We start from the raw sequence: 17,638 nt of genomic DNA, 5'->3' as shown, positions 1-17,638 counted from the left end.
TTGTTTAGGCATTTTTGTCTCAACTACCCAAATTGCAAAATATGCCTCTAAATTTTTATTTTTCGTCCGATTTTTAAAATTCAAAGTTCTATGGAGAGCATAGGCAAAGATCTTTCCAATTCTGCTGTCAAATAATGCCTTTTTGCAGGTGGGGAAAAAATGGCAATCCTCCAAAAATCAGAAATGTCTCTTCCCAGCATTTTGAAGGAAACTCTTACATACCTCCATGAGCCACATGCCTGATCTGGTGGTGGGGTTTTTGTAGGCATACCAGAACCACCCCACGACGCCCACCACAAGCAAAACGATCAAAAAGATGGCGATGATGATGCCAACGGTCAGCCCTGCGCCGGCCCTACCCGCCTTGCTTGGGCAGTTGGCAAGATCTTCCTGAAAAGAGATCAGAATAAGACGTTAATAGAAGGCAATGAAGCTAAAAATGCCTTGTAATTATGATGGCACAAGACTGTGAACCATAAATTTGCTATTCTCCTGATTACAGGACAATTCTGTAAATAGGGAAATTTAATATCACAAATTCAAAGTCGTACTTTGTCACACACCAGCTTTAGCTCGACAAAGCATCATCTTCCTCAGTGATCTAGATTTTATGCAAATGTTTTACCACTAACGCTGATCGAGCAACTGGGTCCAGATGGTTAACGATTAACAATTATTGCTCCTGAAGAGTGGATCCACCTATTGTCAAAAAAACTCACATAAATCAAGCAGAATTTATAACTAAATCGACCGGCATTGTTCGCGGAGATGAATCTGCTGTAGGTCAACGATATTCAAGAAACAAGGACAAGGTAATGGAAAAAACAAATCGACAACTTGGCCCCAGAGGCCAAACATGAAAACTAATCGGATTAGAGAAATTTAAATATTTGCGACATGAAAATCCAGTAATCGGAAAGACCTTTGGGACAATTTAAGAGTTTATGTTCACAAGGCCTTCATGGAATCCATTACTTTCATACAGTAGTACTCACAAAACACATCATTAGAGGGATACGGTTCATCCGTATTTACACCAATAGGAATTCTCTGATTTGTGTTTAATTTTCACATTTTTTAACAAACGGTGTCGGCCTTGAAAGCAAAAGCATAGAAACAGTGGCAATATTCAAGGACCCTCTACAGACAGGGTGGGTCTTTTGCTTGCCCTGCATAGACACTAGTAGATACAAGGAACCTCGGTTTTACGTATCATTTGAAGGACTGTGAAGAGCCAGGAATTTTAATTCCTTGAACGCCACGCCGGTTCAGTAAATGCATTAGGCCCTCTTTTTGTGCCCTTTTTTTATGAGGGCAGAGACGCAGTTTGTGGACTGTCAATGACGGCAGACCAGATGACATATGACATTTTGTATTAAACATTTGGCATCACCAAGTTCAAAGTTGGGGAATAGAGATGGAAAAGATGAATGGGGTCATCCCCTACAGACTGACAATCTGGCCATCTGTTCCTTAGACCTTAAACACAACATGACATAAAAGGGCACTTCTAAGAGGAGAGGAGGGGGCGTTATAAAAAAGGCACTGTCCAGATTTCCGATGACCAATTTTGGCTGAATTCTAACGCAATCCGCAATCCACTGATCTCCAATCTGACTAAAAAAAGGGTTGAATGCGGAATCCCAAGTGAGACCCATCTCTGTGTCCAAAAAAAGACCATTCTTTACTTTTTCAGTAGTCAAAACTATTACCAAACCACAAAATATTGGGACACAACACGCTTTATCAAATAAATTTTTGAAAGTATGAAAAATTATCAGATTGAAAAATTGTACAACTGAGTCCTTTAAAAAGACAAGGAAATGGAAAAATTTACTGGTTTGAGAACACGGAGACATGCGTAATCAAGACATTGAGGACCGTCCAATTAAAAACTATTTGGAACTTTTGCCTATTCTAACATACGTGACTAATCATTAAATGAATATTTGATAAAATGATAAAATGAAACGCTTGAAGACAATGAATCCATGGAGATATTAGAACCAAGGAACCCATGTATTCACCCTAGAGAATGAGCACCACATTTCCCGAGGGAATGCTCAACTTGACTCGTTTCGAGGTTGGATATCCAATAATTGTCACCCCCATCCCGAGGCCACATAAACTAATACACCAAAAATGCTTTAATTTTGCTTCAAAATCACAATTAGATGGTTCGAAAATACTTACATTTGGTAATCCATCAACAATAGAAGGGAATTCAAGTGTTTGTCTTGAACAACTGCAGTTTTAATTGAATCACAGAAGTACCCAAGCGCCCAAAATTTCCAAGTAATCTAATTAAGATTTTGATACAATATTTTAGCATTTTCTGTAGGTTAGTGAGATGACCTTTCAAGGAAATCCTGCCTCGAACCACGGAATGTCCTCAGGAAATGTGGTGCTGATTCTCGTGGGTGGTATTAGTGACATGAACCATGATAGCTATGATGTATGATATCCACTGCGTACAAGCATACCAGGCTATACACCCAAGTAGAAGAATCCATTGACCATGATCTTTGTCATGCAGGGTATTTCAATAACACTTGGCACATTTCATATTGGCTATACAACAGTGCACTTGTTCACCCTAGGTAACAAAAGACATAACTAACGGACTGCTCTTCCTGTCTGTATAGCAGGGTATGCTCGCGGCGTGCCCATCCAAAGTGATATTGTGTATTTGTGTTAGACTGGACTGTGAAAAACAAATTTACACCAGATATGGGAGCGTGTTACATAGAAGTGCTCATCAATGATGGAAACTGGCCCACGTTAACCAAAATCCTCACGAAATCATGATACATAACTGATCAGGACCTGGTTGGTAAAAAAACGTTTCGTCGATAATGCCAGCGTCTACTTGGCATAACCTCCTTCCGTTAAGCCGATCAGACGAACACCAAGTTCAACACCAGTGTTAGTGACATAACTTGTGTTTTGAACCACCGGGCCCAGACCAAATGATCGAAAAAACGCAAATGAATTGAAAGAGAAAGTTAGGGTTAGTAGGTACAGGTTGCATGCCAAACTGGCTACCTTGGTACACTTCTGTGCAGCAGCCTTCCCCTCAGGATACTTGGAGCAGTTTTTGCCATCAGCCTGGTAAGAGACAGAACAACGAGAGTCAGGAGGGCGGGTGAAGCGAAAGAGAGGCTGCGCACTCTTCCGACTCTGACTCTGACTCCAACCTCGAGTGGGAGAGTCGTAAAAGATGCGTAACCTCTGGAAAGGAAACAGCTAGACAGTGCCATTTTTACAAATGGAAATACAATTGTGATGCTGGTTAGTCGTCCTTGCTTCAAATGTCTTGCTGTGTCCAGGTCGATCCGACTTTTTAGTCCTCTTTTAGATGTAAATACAGAGACATATATTTTCTGATAAAAATACAATACCAGTAAACTGCATTTCTAACGATTTTAAATGCTATCTACTGATACTTTGATGAAGCCGCAGAGAAAACAATCAAGATGGTACAGTGGTGAAGCCTCTATCATCCCCAAACATCCAGTGACTAGATGAAAACAGCAGCATTCCGAGGACAAGGGAGTAGAGCCTCCTACCAGATGGGGTTATCAGTCAGAAGACTCCTGAGGGCTTTCAGCTGAACCTCGGGAAGGATGGGGATGACGTTCATGATCGAAAGCGATTTCATCTGGCACGCACCTTTTCCAGGTCAGTTTTATCAAATGTTCGATTTCACTATCAAAACTGAGTTATGGGCACTCTTACTCCACCAGCATATGTTATTTTTCATAAAATGTAACTGGTTCATCTTAAACTTGAAGAAGACGTATTGTAGAAGATGCTGGGTAAAGACATTTAACAAGACTAAACAAAGTTCAAACTGAAAGCCAGAAAAAAGGTAAATGAAATGGCCAGGGCCATTGTGCTCACCTCATGTGGAGGAAAGATGGATAAAGAGCATGGTATTGTGTCATGTAGTGTTAGGTTTGATGTAGGTCCAAGCAATTACAATTTCCCCAAAATGGCCAATTTACAGTACATTCGACCTCTGTGACCTTGAAAAGTAGGTCAATCAAAGAAGACCCGGGTGACACATTGAATGGTTGTTAGAATTAGATGTACCTATGATATAAAATTGGTGCCAATCGGGCAAGTCATTACTATGAATAATGGCATTTTGAAGAATTTAGGATTTGGCCCCCTCCCTGGAGGCCAAACGGCAAATCAGATCGCACCAAACTTCGGTACCTGAGATCACCTGACCAAGGGGTACATGTGTACTTAATTTGTGATCAATAGTCATTGCAGTTAAGAAATGTGCCATAGTTACGGCCTGACGGCGAATTTACGCCATTTGACCTCTGTGACCTTGACAAGAAGGTCAAATTAAAAACCTGTGTGACATATACTGTATGGTGGTTAGATGTACCCATGATATCAAATTGGTGGCAATCGGGCAAGAAGTTAAGGAATAATCACATTTTTAAGGTTTTTGGATTTTGCCCCCTGGTGGTCAAGTGGTGAATCATATTGGACCAAACTTCGGTCCCTGAGATCACCTGACTAAGGGGTAAATGTGTACCAAATTTGGTATCAATAGTCATTGCAGTTTAGAAACGTGCCATCGTTACATCCTAACGGCCAATTTACACCATTTGACCTCTGTGACCTTGAAAAGGAGGTCAAATCAAAAACCCGGAGGATATATGATGCACCTTTGCTAGAAGACCCTACCATATTTTTTTCAAAATTTCCCGACTACTATTAAGGGAGATATTGCATATTTTCACTTTTAACGTTTGGCCCCCTGGTGGCCAAACCATGAAACGAATCGGACCGAAACTTGGTCTCCAAGGTGTCATTACATAAGGGTACATGTGTACCAAGTTTCAACTCAATAGCTCTAACAGTTACGAAACGTGCCCTGCTAACGGACGACGGACGCCACGGTATGGGATAAGCTCACCTCTGCTAAGAGGTGAGCTAAAAATGGTAAGATAATGGTGAAGCTGGCTTAGTGGAGTGGCTAGTTTGCATATGGAAATTAAAATTGTGGAAACCTATTTTGAGGATGTGAGCGTGGCGGCCAAATTGAATTTCGAATCGCGCTGATTTTCGAAAGGAACCTTCCCCTTACAAAACTGCATCAGGCCTACACCCACTAAAAATTGATTCCATCCTCCAAGCCTTTCTCCTCAAAATTGACGGAAACCGATTTTAAGCACGTTGCCCTGGTGACCATATTGAGAATCAGAACGAGCCGGTTTTCGAAAGGAACCTTCCTCTAGTCACCCCGAACGTACATACCAAAAATGAATTTGATCGGAAGAACGGTTCTCCTCGAAATTGACGGAAACCAATTTCAAACACGCCACCCTGGTGGCCATATTGATAATCGGAACAAGCCCGTTTTCGAAAGGCACCTTCCTCTAGTCACCCCGAATGTACATACCAAAAATTAAATTGATTGTCAAAGCCGTTCTCCTAGAAATCGACGGAAACCAAGTAGCAGACGGCCGCCCGCCTGCCCGCCCGCCCGGACGGACGGCTGTGACGACAATACCCCTCTAGCCCATTTGGGCCGAGGGGTAAAAAGAATACGGTTTTAACCAAATATAGAATCATGACCACCAGCAATCTAAATCATATAAGGCAAACATGGCTGCGTAGAAAATAAAGACATCTAGAGAAATAACGAAACGACTGGAGCTCAGACGGGTTACCGCTATCTCCTTGAGACCTTGGACGATACGTTTTAGGAGAACACCTTCCAACTCATATAAAAATTGAGATGTCCCATACTGTTGTCAGTGAAACTTTACATTCTAATTCAATTGTAATTCAGGTATAGATTTAAAACAGTTTACTTCTCAAAATGACAGACGTTCATTAAGGTACAAATGTTCTTGAATAAAACATATATCATACAGACAACGGATACCAAAGCTCATCTGCAATAAGCATGAGCCGATAATGTATTGACATTGTTAGGTGTGATGCTTGTGTAATGGATGAAAGTCGTGATAACCACTGCTAGCTGGCACAACCGTCACTCGTGCATCAGCAAACCTCTACCAACTACCATCTACTGCAGCTGGTGCTAAACCATACAACACTGTCAGCTGTGGCAATCCTACACACCAAGTTACTTGCTGCATCACCTTACCATTTTGCACGGTGACACGGTAGCCACACTTTTACATGGTGCACCACCATTCCACTAAAGATACGATTGTTCTGTACCACATTACTTGGTGGGCAACCAGAACAGAACATATGGCCATTTTACAAATTATTTTCCATTTTGAATGATCCTTGATTGAAGCTGTCAAACTAGACAGGAGTTCCTGGTAAACTAAACAGAAGTTCCTGCCAAACTTGCAGGACTTCCTGCCAAACAAGACAGAATTTTCTGTCCAATTAGACAGACGTTCCTGCCAAACAAGACAGAAGTTCCTGCCAAATTAGACAGAAGAAGCTGCCCAACCAGAGAGGGCTTCTGCCAAACTAAACAGAAGCTCCTGCCAAACTAGACAGAAGCTCCTACCAAACGAGACAGAAGCTCCTGTCAAACCAGACAGAGGTTCCTCGTCCAACTAGAGAGGGCTTCCTGCCAAACTGGACAGGAGTTCAACTAATAAGCAACAGACAAGTAGATGGGGTAAGTTGTAAATATGTCACGGCCAAAATCATCTCAAATCTTCTCCAGATATGGGACTGCCAGCTCTTCCTGTTGCGAGTGCATCTGTACTAAGCACCTTAATTTGCAAGAGAACACATAAAGTTGTTATAAAACACGTAAATATCAGCGACGACGCTGCGTGCAAGTCGTGATAGACGAACAGTTTCAAGCATTTACTAATAGGCCTCTAAGTTTTGCATAAAAAACTTGCTACTCAGTAAAAGCAGCCGCATGTTGCCAATACAGAACTGAGGATAATGAGATGATGATGCATATGCTACTTCAAGATTTTTGAAGAGTTTTTCTTCATGAAGTGCTCTGGACTTGGCGTTTGACTTGTAATGTAAAAGGGTGCATTTTATAACAGATTTCATTCTCAAAATATTTCCATTGCAAGAGTTTTTCTCTCAAAATAACTCATCACAAAGCGTTGTTAGATATAGTTATAGTTACACGGGAGGCTACTTTTGATGTGACAATCGAGACTACATCACCGGTGACATCCTTATATCATTAATAGCTTTTTACTTAAAGGGCTACGTTGTTTGTCAACATTGTATTTACTAGTAGCATGGGAAAATATGAATAAACATAGACGCTGGACAGTAACCAGACGTGTCATCATGATGAAAATTTATCCATACTATAATAACAGGACACAATCATATCTCATCGTCAAGTAGGACAACATGCGGTTGGTATTCACTGAGTCAGTCACAAATTACTTTGCATCCTTCATGATGAGAGGTCTGTTCCTTGTGAGGTGGACTGGTTGGTCGCTTTGATGTCTTCTCACTGATCTCGGTCGGTTTCAGCGTATGATGCTTAGTACAAAAACTGCTGTCGTTCTGAAAGTTTGTTCAATTGAACCATAAACAAATGAGCTACTTTCGCCCTTAACCAGCCACTGGACAAAAAGCTCCTACAATCAAAACAAAAGCAATAGCCTTCAACCTTGACTTTACAGAAAGCTCCTTTGATCAAAGCGAAAGTCCTAGCCTCCAACCAGTCATTGGACTTCACAAAAAGCTCCTACAAGTACAATCTATACAAAAGCTATAGCCTTCAACCTTGACTTTACAGAAAGCTCCTTTGATTAAAACGAAAGTCCTAGCCTCCGACCAGTCATTGGACTTCACAAAAAGCTCCTACAATCTATACAAAAGCACTAGCCTTCAACCTTGACTTTACAGAAAGCTTCTTTGATAAAAACGAAAGTCCTAGCCTCCAACCAGTCATTGGACTTCACAAAAAGCTCCAACGAACAGTACAAAGCCTTTAACTGGGACTTCACAAAAAGCGAACATGGTCAAAACAAAAGCCATGGGACTTTGCAAAAATCTCCTACATCAGCCCGGAAAATCAAAATCCTGAACTCCGGGGATCAAGTACCAAGTCCAGGTTCAGTCATCTGGTATTCCTGAATTCCGAGTCCTTCAATAGTTTCCTCGCAATAATGGCTCTCCCATGGCATACCTGAATTAGATAGTATTTAATGGACACGTACATTCAGATCTAGAGATAATGGGCCTGCTATGGGCTGATTTCAAGCACCACATCTCTGCTTGTGCGGCGTGACGGAGCAAAAGATCGTAAGACAAGCATGAACATCAAAAGCTTTTCACTCTTTGCAGCCTACCGGACAGAAACTTAAATGCAAAACTTCAACTATCGTGTTCCCTAAGATTCCCAGATACGAATGCACAAGTTGTATCAGAACTTTATCACGTCTTTGAAGGAAGGAAGTGCTGTTTTCCTAGACGCTCTATCGAGCGACTCGGAATTCAGGAATACGAGCTGACTCGGAACCTGGACTTGGTACTTGATCCCCAGAGTTCAAGATTTTGATTCTCCGGGGCGTACATGTACGAACAAAACAAATGGTCAAAATCAAACTCTGCAACTAAGGAATTTAGCAACCAAACTTTACGCATGCTGTATTGAGCCTATGGTACATTAAGATACAGACCAACTTAAAGTTTTTAACAAACTTTGTTCCTGGATTTCTCCTTTTTGAAAATAACTTTTTGGCCAGAATTTTTATTTTTGGCCATTTTGAAATAATACATCATTTTTGACGTCCAGACATATACATGCAGTATACAAATGCATAAACACGTAGTATAATGGACTGAGTAATTGGGTGTATTTAGCATAATGCTAGGGCTAAACATTTAAAGTTAGCTGTTTAAAGTATCATTTGATACTTTAAACGAATCCTTCAGGTTAATTTTCATATCAAAAAATAACTTTTTCTCAATATTTGTTTTCGTTGATGCGTTCAAATCAACAAAGCCCGACCCCATAACCTTGCAAAGTTTTGCCAAACCACCGCAAGAGGCACTCATCTAGAAAGACGGTGAATGTCATGATTGACGGTGCCCCAACGAAAGAATCTAAGCCTCCTCAAAAATACCGACGACGGACCAATCATGCACGACAACAATCGTGCACGACAACATCCCATAATACTCACCACGGCCGACGATGAGCATCCCTTGCTAAGCCATGTCTGGCGGTGGCGGTCCATTCCGTCACTGCAGCGTTTTAGTTTCGGGCACCATCGACAGCTAAAATTTGTAATATTTGACATAAAACAGGACTCGCATCCTGACTGTTGTATACAAGCTGAAAAGGAAAGGGAAATGTTGTGTTTTATGACATTGGAACATGATTAAACTGACAAGACCACAAAATACAAAATGACATCTGAATCTGCCATTTATCAGCAGAAGGTTGAACCCCCAAGTAAAATTGGATACTGCAGCAAATAGCAAGCTACATGGACGTTTTACTATGATTGAATGTCAAAATCTCAATGAAGAAGGAAGTGTAAAGGAGGGGGGGGGGGTTGTTTGAGGTTATCTTTATTCGTTTGAGATGCTCTGGTCTTAGAGAAGCTATATTGGAAAGATCTCCTGCAGCTATTTTCATAAACGTTTCTCTCTTGGGGCCTGAAGGAAGGGTTGGGCGGGGGGGGGGGGGTATTGGTCTGCCCGTGAAAGCCTTAACCCTTAAAGCGCCAGAGGCGACGATCGTCGACATAAGGGGGAAAGCGCCAGAGGCGACGATCGTCGACAGCAGACATTTAGTTCCACCTGTCTGCTAAGAGATGGCAGTGAGTGTGCATGTACGCTCTTTGGTACTTCGACAGTGATGCTTAGCACAAAATGGCATCGAAAAAATTTCAAGTTTCTATACAAGCTTTTGAGTATTTTATCAAAAACTTGAAGCCCCATTTTCGCGGGAATGACGTCATCAGGAGTAATTAGCGCTGTTACGACTAATTAGACGGATGCTTCGACCAGGAATCGGATGGAAACGATGTATTTAGACCCAGACTTCATATTAAAATACCAAGGGAGGTATAAAAAGCTGATGGAGGTATGTTCTGGCCATATTTTTGTTGATTATGGGTATTTGCACTAATTAACCCCTAATTAGTAAATTTTGGCGGGAAATGTCACAAAAATCGACGGGAATTACCATTTGTATAAAATCATCAGTACATTCCACGGTGTTTGTAACAAAAATAACGTTGTTATTAATCATTTTCAAAAATGCTTGGTTAATTCGGCGCTCAGGGGTAATATGATTTTGTTAATTCGGCGCTTTAAGGGTTAAGGGGGTCAAGTAAGTCAATAAGGCCAATACTTCCCAGTTCACCAGAGCTCTGACAATTTAGTAGAGGACACATGAATGTAACAGGCCAAATGTGATGCCAAACAAGATGGAGCGATGATAAAAAAGTGACAAATTAACGAAAATTCACTTACTTAAGTATGGAATAATCTTAACTGCTGTATTATTTTTTATCATGTTTTGATCAATCTCGACTCTGTGATATTCGTAAATTGTCCTCCGACGTAAATCTGAAAAAGTGGAAAATTGCTAATCAGACCCTGAAGATGAAGTGAGAATAATGTAACAAAGCTCAAATAAACTGATTGGAATCTATTTCATGTGCAGAATTCGAATTATGAGTCGTAAGTTAATTAATCTTTTTCTCATCAGAAATTCATTTCCCTTGATGAGCAGAACTGGGATTGGTGGCCTAAAACACAAGTCATGCTTCGAGAATTATACCCTAATGAAGAAAAGGCAATTGCAAGATTTAAAGAAGAAGACGGATTATCCCTTAAACAGGTTTGTTCTACATCTAAAGGAGTGGGCAGATTATCCCTCAACCCTTTCGCTGCGGGTGATGTGGGATTTGAAGAAGTTTGACCTGATTATCATTATTGCAGCAATATAGTTCAAAGGTGCCTATTGAAACCACCTTATCTGAACCAAGATGAATCTCATCCCCGGAACAACCCTACATTACAAAAAGTTTAAATTCAAAAATTTCACTAACAGACAGAAGTTTACTGCACCGAGGGACGCATCACATTTAAAGCACCTTCAGACACCACTTGTTATTGTCACAAATTTCAGCATGACACAACTCAACCAAAACTGTTTAAATGTATCACAATTATAACAAAGTATAAAATTTGAATAGGCTTATCATTGCTTTTTCCTAACTGTTCAAAGCACTGGGCAGAGCCGAATGATGTAAACCGACATGAATTTCATTCACGACTGTAGAACTTCTCTGTTAAGGACACCCTTGGGGCTGACTGTCCTTAATTGAGACCTGTCATGATAACAGATGTCAAATTTAATGGAATTGACCAATTTGGGACAAAATACATTGACCCTAATAGAGAGGTGTCAGCTAAGACAAGTCCCACTGTATTTCTAAACCATTTTATTGATAGAAAGCATAGATAACTGGTCCAACGAATACTTACACATGAAATATAAGATACTGTATAATCTTCACACATACAGAGAAATAAGAACCACTAAGTGCCCCAGGTGGGACATAATGACAAACACCGTCCGATTTTCTATTGTGAGGAGGGTGACGCACAAAATTGTTCTCTTCACGGATTATCATAATTTTTTAACTTAATAGTTACAGCCAAGTCAGACTAATTGTTTGAAATATTTCCACAAGTTATAACTTTACCCAGCTATAACTGAGGATGAATTGAACTTCACACATTTCAAACTTGCCAAGAAAGAAGACGCCATTAGGCCAGGTGCTCAGCTGATCATTTGACAAAATGCTTTAAGCAATAACTACTGGCCAGATTTGACACATTTCAAACCTGTCTAAGAACAAGACGCCCCTTGGCAAGGCACTTAGCAGATGTTTTCGATAAAATGGTGGTAGCATTTAAATTATTGGCCTGATATATGTCAAACAAACTATCTCCACAAAATAATGGATGAAGTCCAATGAAGAGAAAACGCAGTACAGTCATCCTCACAACAAATTGAGAACTTAGGACGGTGAAATGCTCAAGACTAGACGCATCTATAAACAATACGATCACAAAACGATATAAACCTCTCAGTTACATTAGGACAACAATCCATTCCCGGTCAAAAACAGAAATTGGGATAATACGTCAGGATGGGATTTTAGTTCGGACACCGAGCATGCTTTTGTCATTAACCACTGTACGATTGAGGAGAACATGGGTCCCACAACAAGCTACTTGTGTCTTACCATACTCAGATGGTTCTTTAATCAATGTAATTCATAATCAATTAAAAGAAATTTACAATGAAGATGAATCATTCATCCAGGTGGCTTCACGATGTCCAGAAAATCAAACTAGCGTATTCATTTTACTCAAGTAAATGAACTTCAATTTCTGACATCATGAAGTTAAAAGTCATGTTCGTATTCATTTTACTCGAGTAAATAAACTTCAAGTGCTGGCATCATGAAGTCAAAAATCAAATACTCATCAACCTCAATTGATTAAATGAACTTCAAGTGCTGGCATCGTTAACTTAACAATCCCCCTTCTTGTAGAGCCTTTTCCAAAAGACTCTAAGTGATTTGCCATCCAGAATCTTCCAGGGGATGTTAAAGTGACCCTTTGAATTTGGACACCGATCAACTTTAAGAGTAGCAAGCCTATTTTCTTACACCCTGTATATCACTAGAATCTGTATTTTATCCGTATTAAGTTGTTCTATATGACTTCAACAAAACATTATGCAACTGAGAAGTTTGTAGTAACCTCACCTGCCCCAAATATATATTTAAGAACATCTAGCAAATGAAATTGAGATGATTTTAATAAATGTGAAAATAAGAAAGTAGGAAGAGGAAATAGATCGAAATAAACACAGAATCATAACTTTCACCAAATTATCCAATCTAAGCTAATGAATCTTTTCGGACCAAAGAAGTGGCCAAAGGCAGGATTCTTTTCAGCAATTCTGAGGTGAAGGTAATATTAAATTCACATGGTAGCATCAAGCTGTGACCGCGTTAAAATCAAAATTTGTTACAATATCGAAAAATTCAAGACTTTCACAGTTAAGAGAAGATTATTTAAGTCTCCCTATACAGCCAGCATTAGTTAGGCTATGGGCTTTAAACAAATGGGACTAGTGTTACAACATGAAAAAGAAAGGAGAAAAATAAATCTGAAACGAGGTCCTAAACCCCGACATTTTTGACTCTCGAGTATTCAACAGGTTATGTTGTGTGCTCTACCTCTGTGTGGGTGAACTGCATCTATAGGAAGGTATAACTCCTTGATGATTTTTTTACGACGTCTATGATAACTATTAAGGCGAAGAGGTAAAACTTGTTAAGAAGCATAAGACTTTATCTATTGATGCACAGAAATTAGAAAGAATGTTTGATGCAGTGCACTGTGCTGGAATACTGCACAATTATAACGTTCTAGCAGAAATCACTAGCCTGTAGTGTCTACGAGGCCTGCCCTGGCAAAAAGGGGGCACTTGGTGCCGAAGACATTGGCATTGGCTGACAGTGCACAAAATCCCTGATATACAATACATGTCAGCCATTGGGGAATTGCTACTTCATTCGTTCAAGTATCTATTTTGAGAAAAACCATTAGTACATGTGGTAAGATCGTCTTATCTGATGTTTTTTTCTCTACCACTTATATTATAGCCTACAGACAGCTCTAAAGTGACTTTGGAAGTTCAAACGACATATACAATCATTTTCCTGCGGGAAAGAGAAGAAGTAACGTTTTCATTTTTCCCCGTTCTCTATATCCAACAAGCACCCCCTTTTGCCAGAGAAGTTCACATATGTGCAAGAGGCCATTCAGAATGAAATGCCTTTTCCAACAAAGTCAAGATTCAATTAAGATAACATCTTAAAGGTGTTAAGAAAAATAGAGATTGTGCATATGAGTGTTTTACAATAAGCTACACCAGGTCAAGTTGTTATTTGTGTTGTGAGAGGATTGGCCCGAAGAGGGCAGGGCGTATGTGAAGACCACGACCATCATAGAAAAGCATTCATTTCATGTTGAAACTTTCCACTATTCACTGTATATTTTCTGTACTGTAACAAACAAAGAGGACATCAATCCCACAAAATATAATCCATCTTATCACTCTGTGCAAATGAGAAACACTAAGCAATAAGTCGATATCAGTAAAATGACTTTGAATATAAATCCTAAAGTGGAACCTTAAAAGACATCATCTCGAGGATCCAAAACGATCAGGACGCCATCCCAATCACGCAGGTATCAAGTAAGTGAGGCAAAATATTTGTTTTGAGAGTATTTTAGACTTCAACAGAATTATTGCCCACAAAATATACAGAAATCTGAAAGATCAACATGAAATGAATCGAGTGGACATCTAACAAAATTTGAAAACTAACCGGAGCGTATCAGGGTATCAATATAATAAGCGTCGGCCGTCCCGACTTTGACGGGGTGCTCGGTTCGCGATATATCTGAGATGGCTTTAGGAACCTGGGAAATAAGACCATGCAAAATAAAAATGACATCATCATGCAAAATGAACAGAAATGAGGTTCACGTCTGAATGGAAATTGTATTAGTAGGTTGCAGGCTTCCCTGGGGGTGCACCCAAAACTTATTCCAAACCGGATGAGTGCTTAAAACTTTTGAACACTGCAATTTGGATTGTGAAATAATCATTACCAATAGGATTCCATCGAAACTCTTTTATGTTTTATGATTTATGTAAATTGTACAAAGAATTAGTCAGAAAAGTTGAAAATTAGATGCATTTTCCCAATAATTCAGTCAATAAATGATGGTCAATAAATTGGGATTGGTTTTTACTTTTCAAAATGATTGGTCTGCCAAAAATAGGGGGGACGTACATCTCTACCGCCTCCTACCGGATCCATGCTTGCAGTGAAGCCAAATGATATCTGATACCTTAACCACTAGACAAATCTGTCCCTACAACCAATCCATCAGGCAATCCACAATAACCCTGAAAGTGAATCCGTGTTGTAACTTTGTAATCTATTGAGTTTAATAAGCCACCAAATTCAATTTGAATAAACCGATTATAAATTAATCCTGGTGTAGTATGCTCCTGTTGACTTTAGTATTGGTGGAGACTTCAATATTGGTGGCACCCCTAGGGAATTGAGTTAATACATCTAAGGAATGAATTGGTGCTCCAGAGTATGTCGATGGCCCGGGAAAAACACATTGATAAATAATGGTATCACTTGTTTCATGGTTGATTTTGAATTTTCGAGTAGAATTTTTCCCCAGGCCTTGGACACACTCGAGCGCAATGGAAACTGAAATCAAAATAACCTTATGACGAAATACAGTATTATGACGAATCATGCATTACGAAACTGACTGTGGGATGATGTCAAAACTACTGCCCAGCCAGGTTCTTCATTTTGCAATGAGTTTCATGCCAAAAATTATTTTCAACCGAAACTGTGAACATAATGTGTCTGCCAACATTTTGTGGTCCACAGTGAAAGAAAATTCATTGGCAAGAAACTCATTGAATTTCCAAATCCCGGACAGTAGTTCGGTATAATTCCAAAAGGGGGCATGACTCACTTGATATATTCGAATAACGATCATAATAATATGCGTCAGAGAGGCCAACTTTTACCGGGTGATTGTTCCTTGGCAGTGACGCGATATCATTTGGGACCTGACGAAGAAGTGTAAAGATTACAGAACACTATGTATGAGAAGCTTACTTACTGGGGACATATCCAGGTCTCGCAGAAACAAGGGGCACCAATGTAGGCTTTCTTACTAGGGACATATCCAGGTCTCGTAGAAACATGGGGCACCAATGTAAGCTTCCTTACTAGGGACATATCCAGGTCTCGTAGAAACATGGGGCACCAATGTAAGCTTTCTTACTAGGGACATATCCAGGTCTCGCAGAAACATGGGGCACCAATGTAGGCTCTCTTACCAGGGACATATCCAGGTCTCGTAGAAACATGGGGCACCAATGTAAGCTTTTTTACTAGGGACATATCCAGGTCTCGTAGAAACATGGGGCACCAATGTAAGCTTTCTTACTAGGGACATATCCAGGTCTCGTAGAAACATGGGGCACCAATGTAAGCTTTCTTACTAGGGACATATCCAGGTCTCGTAGAAACATGGGGCACCAATGTAAGCTTTCTTACTAGGGACATATCCAGGTCTCGCAGAAACATGGGGCACCTATGTAAGCTTTCTTACTAGGGAAAGATCCAGGTCTCACAGAGAGATGCGGCAACAATGTAAGCTTTCTTACAAGGGACATATCCAGGACTCGTAGAAACATGGGGCACCAATGTAAGCTTTCTTACTAGGGACATATCCAGGTCTCGTAGAAACATGGGGCACCAATGTAAGCTTTCTTACTAGGGAAAGATCCAGGTCTCACAGAGAGATGCGGCAACAATGTAAGCTTTCTTACAAGGGACATATCCAGGACTCGTAGAAACATGGGGCACCAATGTAAGCTTTCTTACTAGGGACATATCCAGGTCTCGTAGAAAGATGGGGAACCAATGTAAGCTTAGTTACTAGGGACATATCCAGGTCTCGTAGAAAGATGGGGCACTAATGTAAGCTTAGTTACTTGGGACATATCCAAGTCTCGTAGAAAGATGGGGCACCAATGTAAGCTTACTTACTAGGGACATATCCAGTTCTCATAGAAACATAGGGCACCAATGTAAGCTTTCTTATAAGGGACATATCCAGGTCTCATAGAAACATGGGGCACCTATGAAAGCTTACTTACTGGGGACATATCCAGGTCTTGTAGAAAGATGGGGCACCCATGTAAGCTTAGTTACTTGGGACATATCCACGTCTCGTAGAAAGATGGGGCACCCATGTAAGCTTAGTTACTTGGGACATATCCACGTCTCGTAGAAAGATGGGGCACCCATGTAAGCTCAGTTACAGACTTCGTAGAAAAAGGGGCACCAGGCCACTGCATTTCAATCTTCCCTACTTATAGTCACATTCAAAGGTTCTTTTGAAAATATGGAAATTTCAAAGATTTTTAAGTATTCAAGGGCCCGCTTGGAATTTGTCCACTTATAAGGACCAATGAATCATATGAGCCTGAAGTTCATGCGTCTATGCAAGTATGGATTAAATCTTTAATTCATACTTGCTCTTATATAGATGACATGTGACGATATCTAAAACAGGATAAGACCTTGTTTGTGGGCTTATTACTGCGGCGCTGTTAGTTCAACCTATCTCATGCTGTTATAATCAGGCAACTAGCATGCTCAATTCCTTAGATATTTTGGTGTTTTGCTTCAAAACCGACACCATCTTTCACGAACCACCCCAACGAAGACAATGAGTAGCTCAACAACTGGAACAAATACAAAATCTCAAATTCTCGAGACGGTTACAAGTAATCATCCATGATGCTTCCAGATGTTGGTGCGATGAAAAAGCAAGGAAGGGACACATTTCGGGCAAAGACAAAATTGACATCATTCAGATTTACATATTTAACTGATTTAGATGGATCTTTGAATCAACAAGGGACAGTAGGATTTTTTCACAATGACGAGCATGAAATGTTAACAGGGGCATAATATCTGTAATGATTTGGAATCGAATTTGAATCAAAGTCAATTAATTGAACACCTGAGGT

At 40.2% G+C, this 17,638-nt stretch overlaps 1 protein-coding gene across 6 annotated transcripts in view; it reads right to left on the bottom strand.

The window, feature by feature from the left end:
* LOC135500657 (plexin domain-containing protein 2-like) overlaps window positions 1–17,638 on the bottom strand; it is an 85,003-nt gene that overhangs the window by 9,064 nt on the left and 58,301 nt on the right. For 2 of the 6 annotated variants that reach the window (XM_064792247.1, XM_064792249.1), the window contains exons 9-13: window positions 15,565–15,661; window positions 10,432–10,527; window positions 9,132–9,283; window positions 7,381–7,503; window positions 223–390 (exon numbers count right to left, since the gene is read on the bottom strand). In XM_064792247.1, the coding sequence (XP_064648317.1) occupies window positions 223–390; window positions 7,381–7,503; window positions 9,132–9,283; window positions 10,432–10,527; window positions 15,565–15,661 (636 nt within the window). Of the gene's footprint in view, window positions 1–222; window positions 391–3,045; window positions 3,109–7,380; window positions 7,504–9,131; window positions 9,284–10,431; window positions 10,528–14,381; window positions 14,476–15,564; window positions 15,662–17,638 lie in introns of all 6 variants that reach the window. The other 4 variants (XM_064792248.1, XM_064792250.1, XM_064792251.1 and 1 more) reach the window with 3 other exon arrangements.

The sequence above is a fragment of the Lineus longissimus genome, chromosome 16, assembly GCF_910592395.1.
Source record: "Lineus longissimus chromosome 16, tnLinLong1.2, whole genome shotgun sequence".
Classification (NCBI taxonomy): domain Eukaryota; kingdom Metazoa; phylum Nemertea; class Pilidiophora; order Heteronemertea; family Lineidae; genus Lineus; species Lineus longissimus.
The sequence above is the reverse complement of the archived record's forward strand: the minus strand, read 5'-3'. Positions and strand labels throughout refer to the sequence as shown.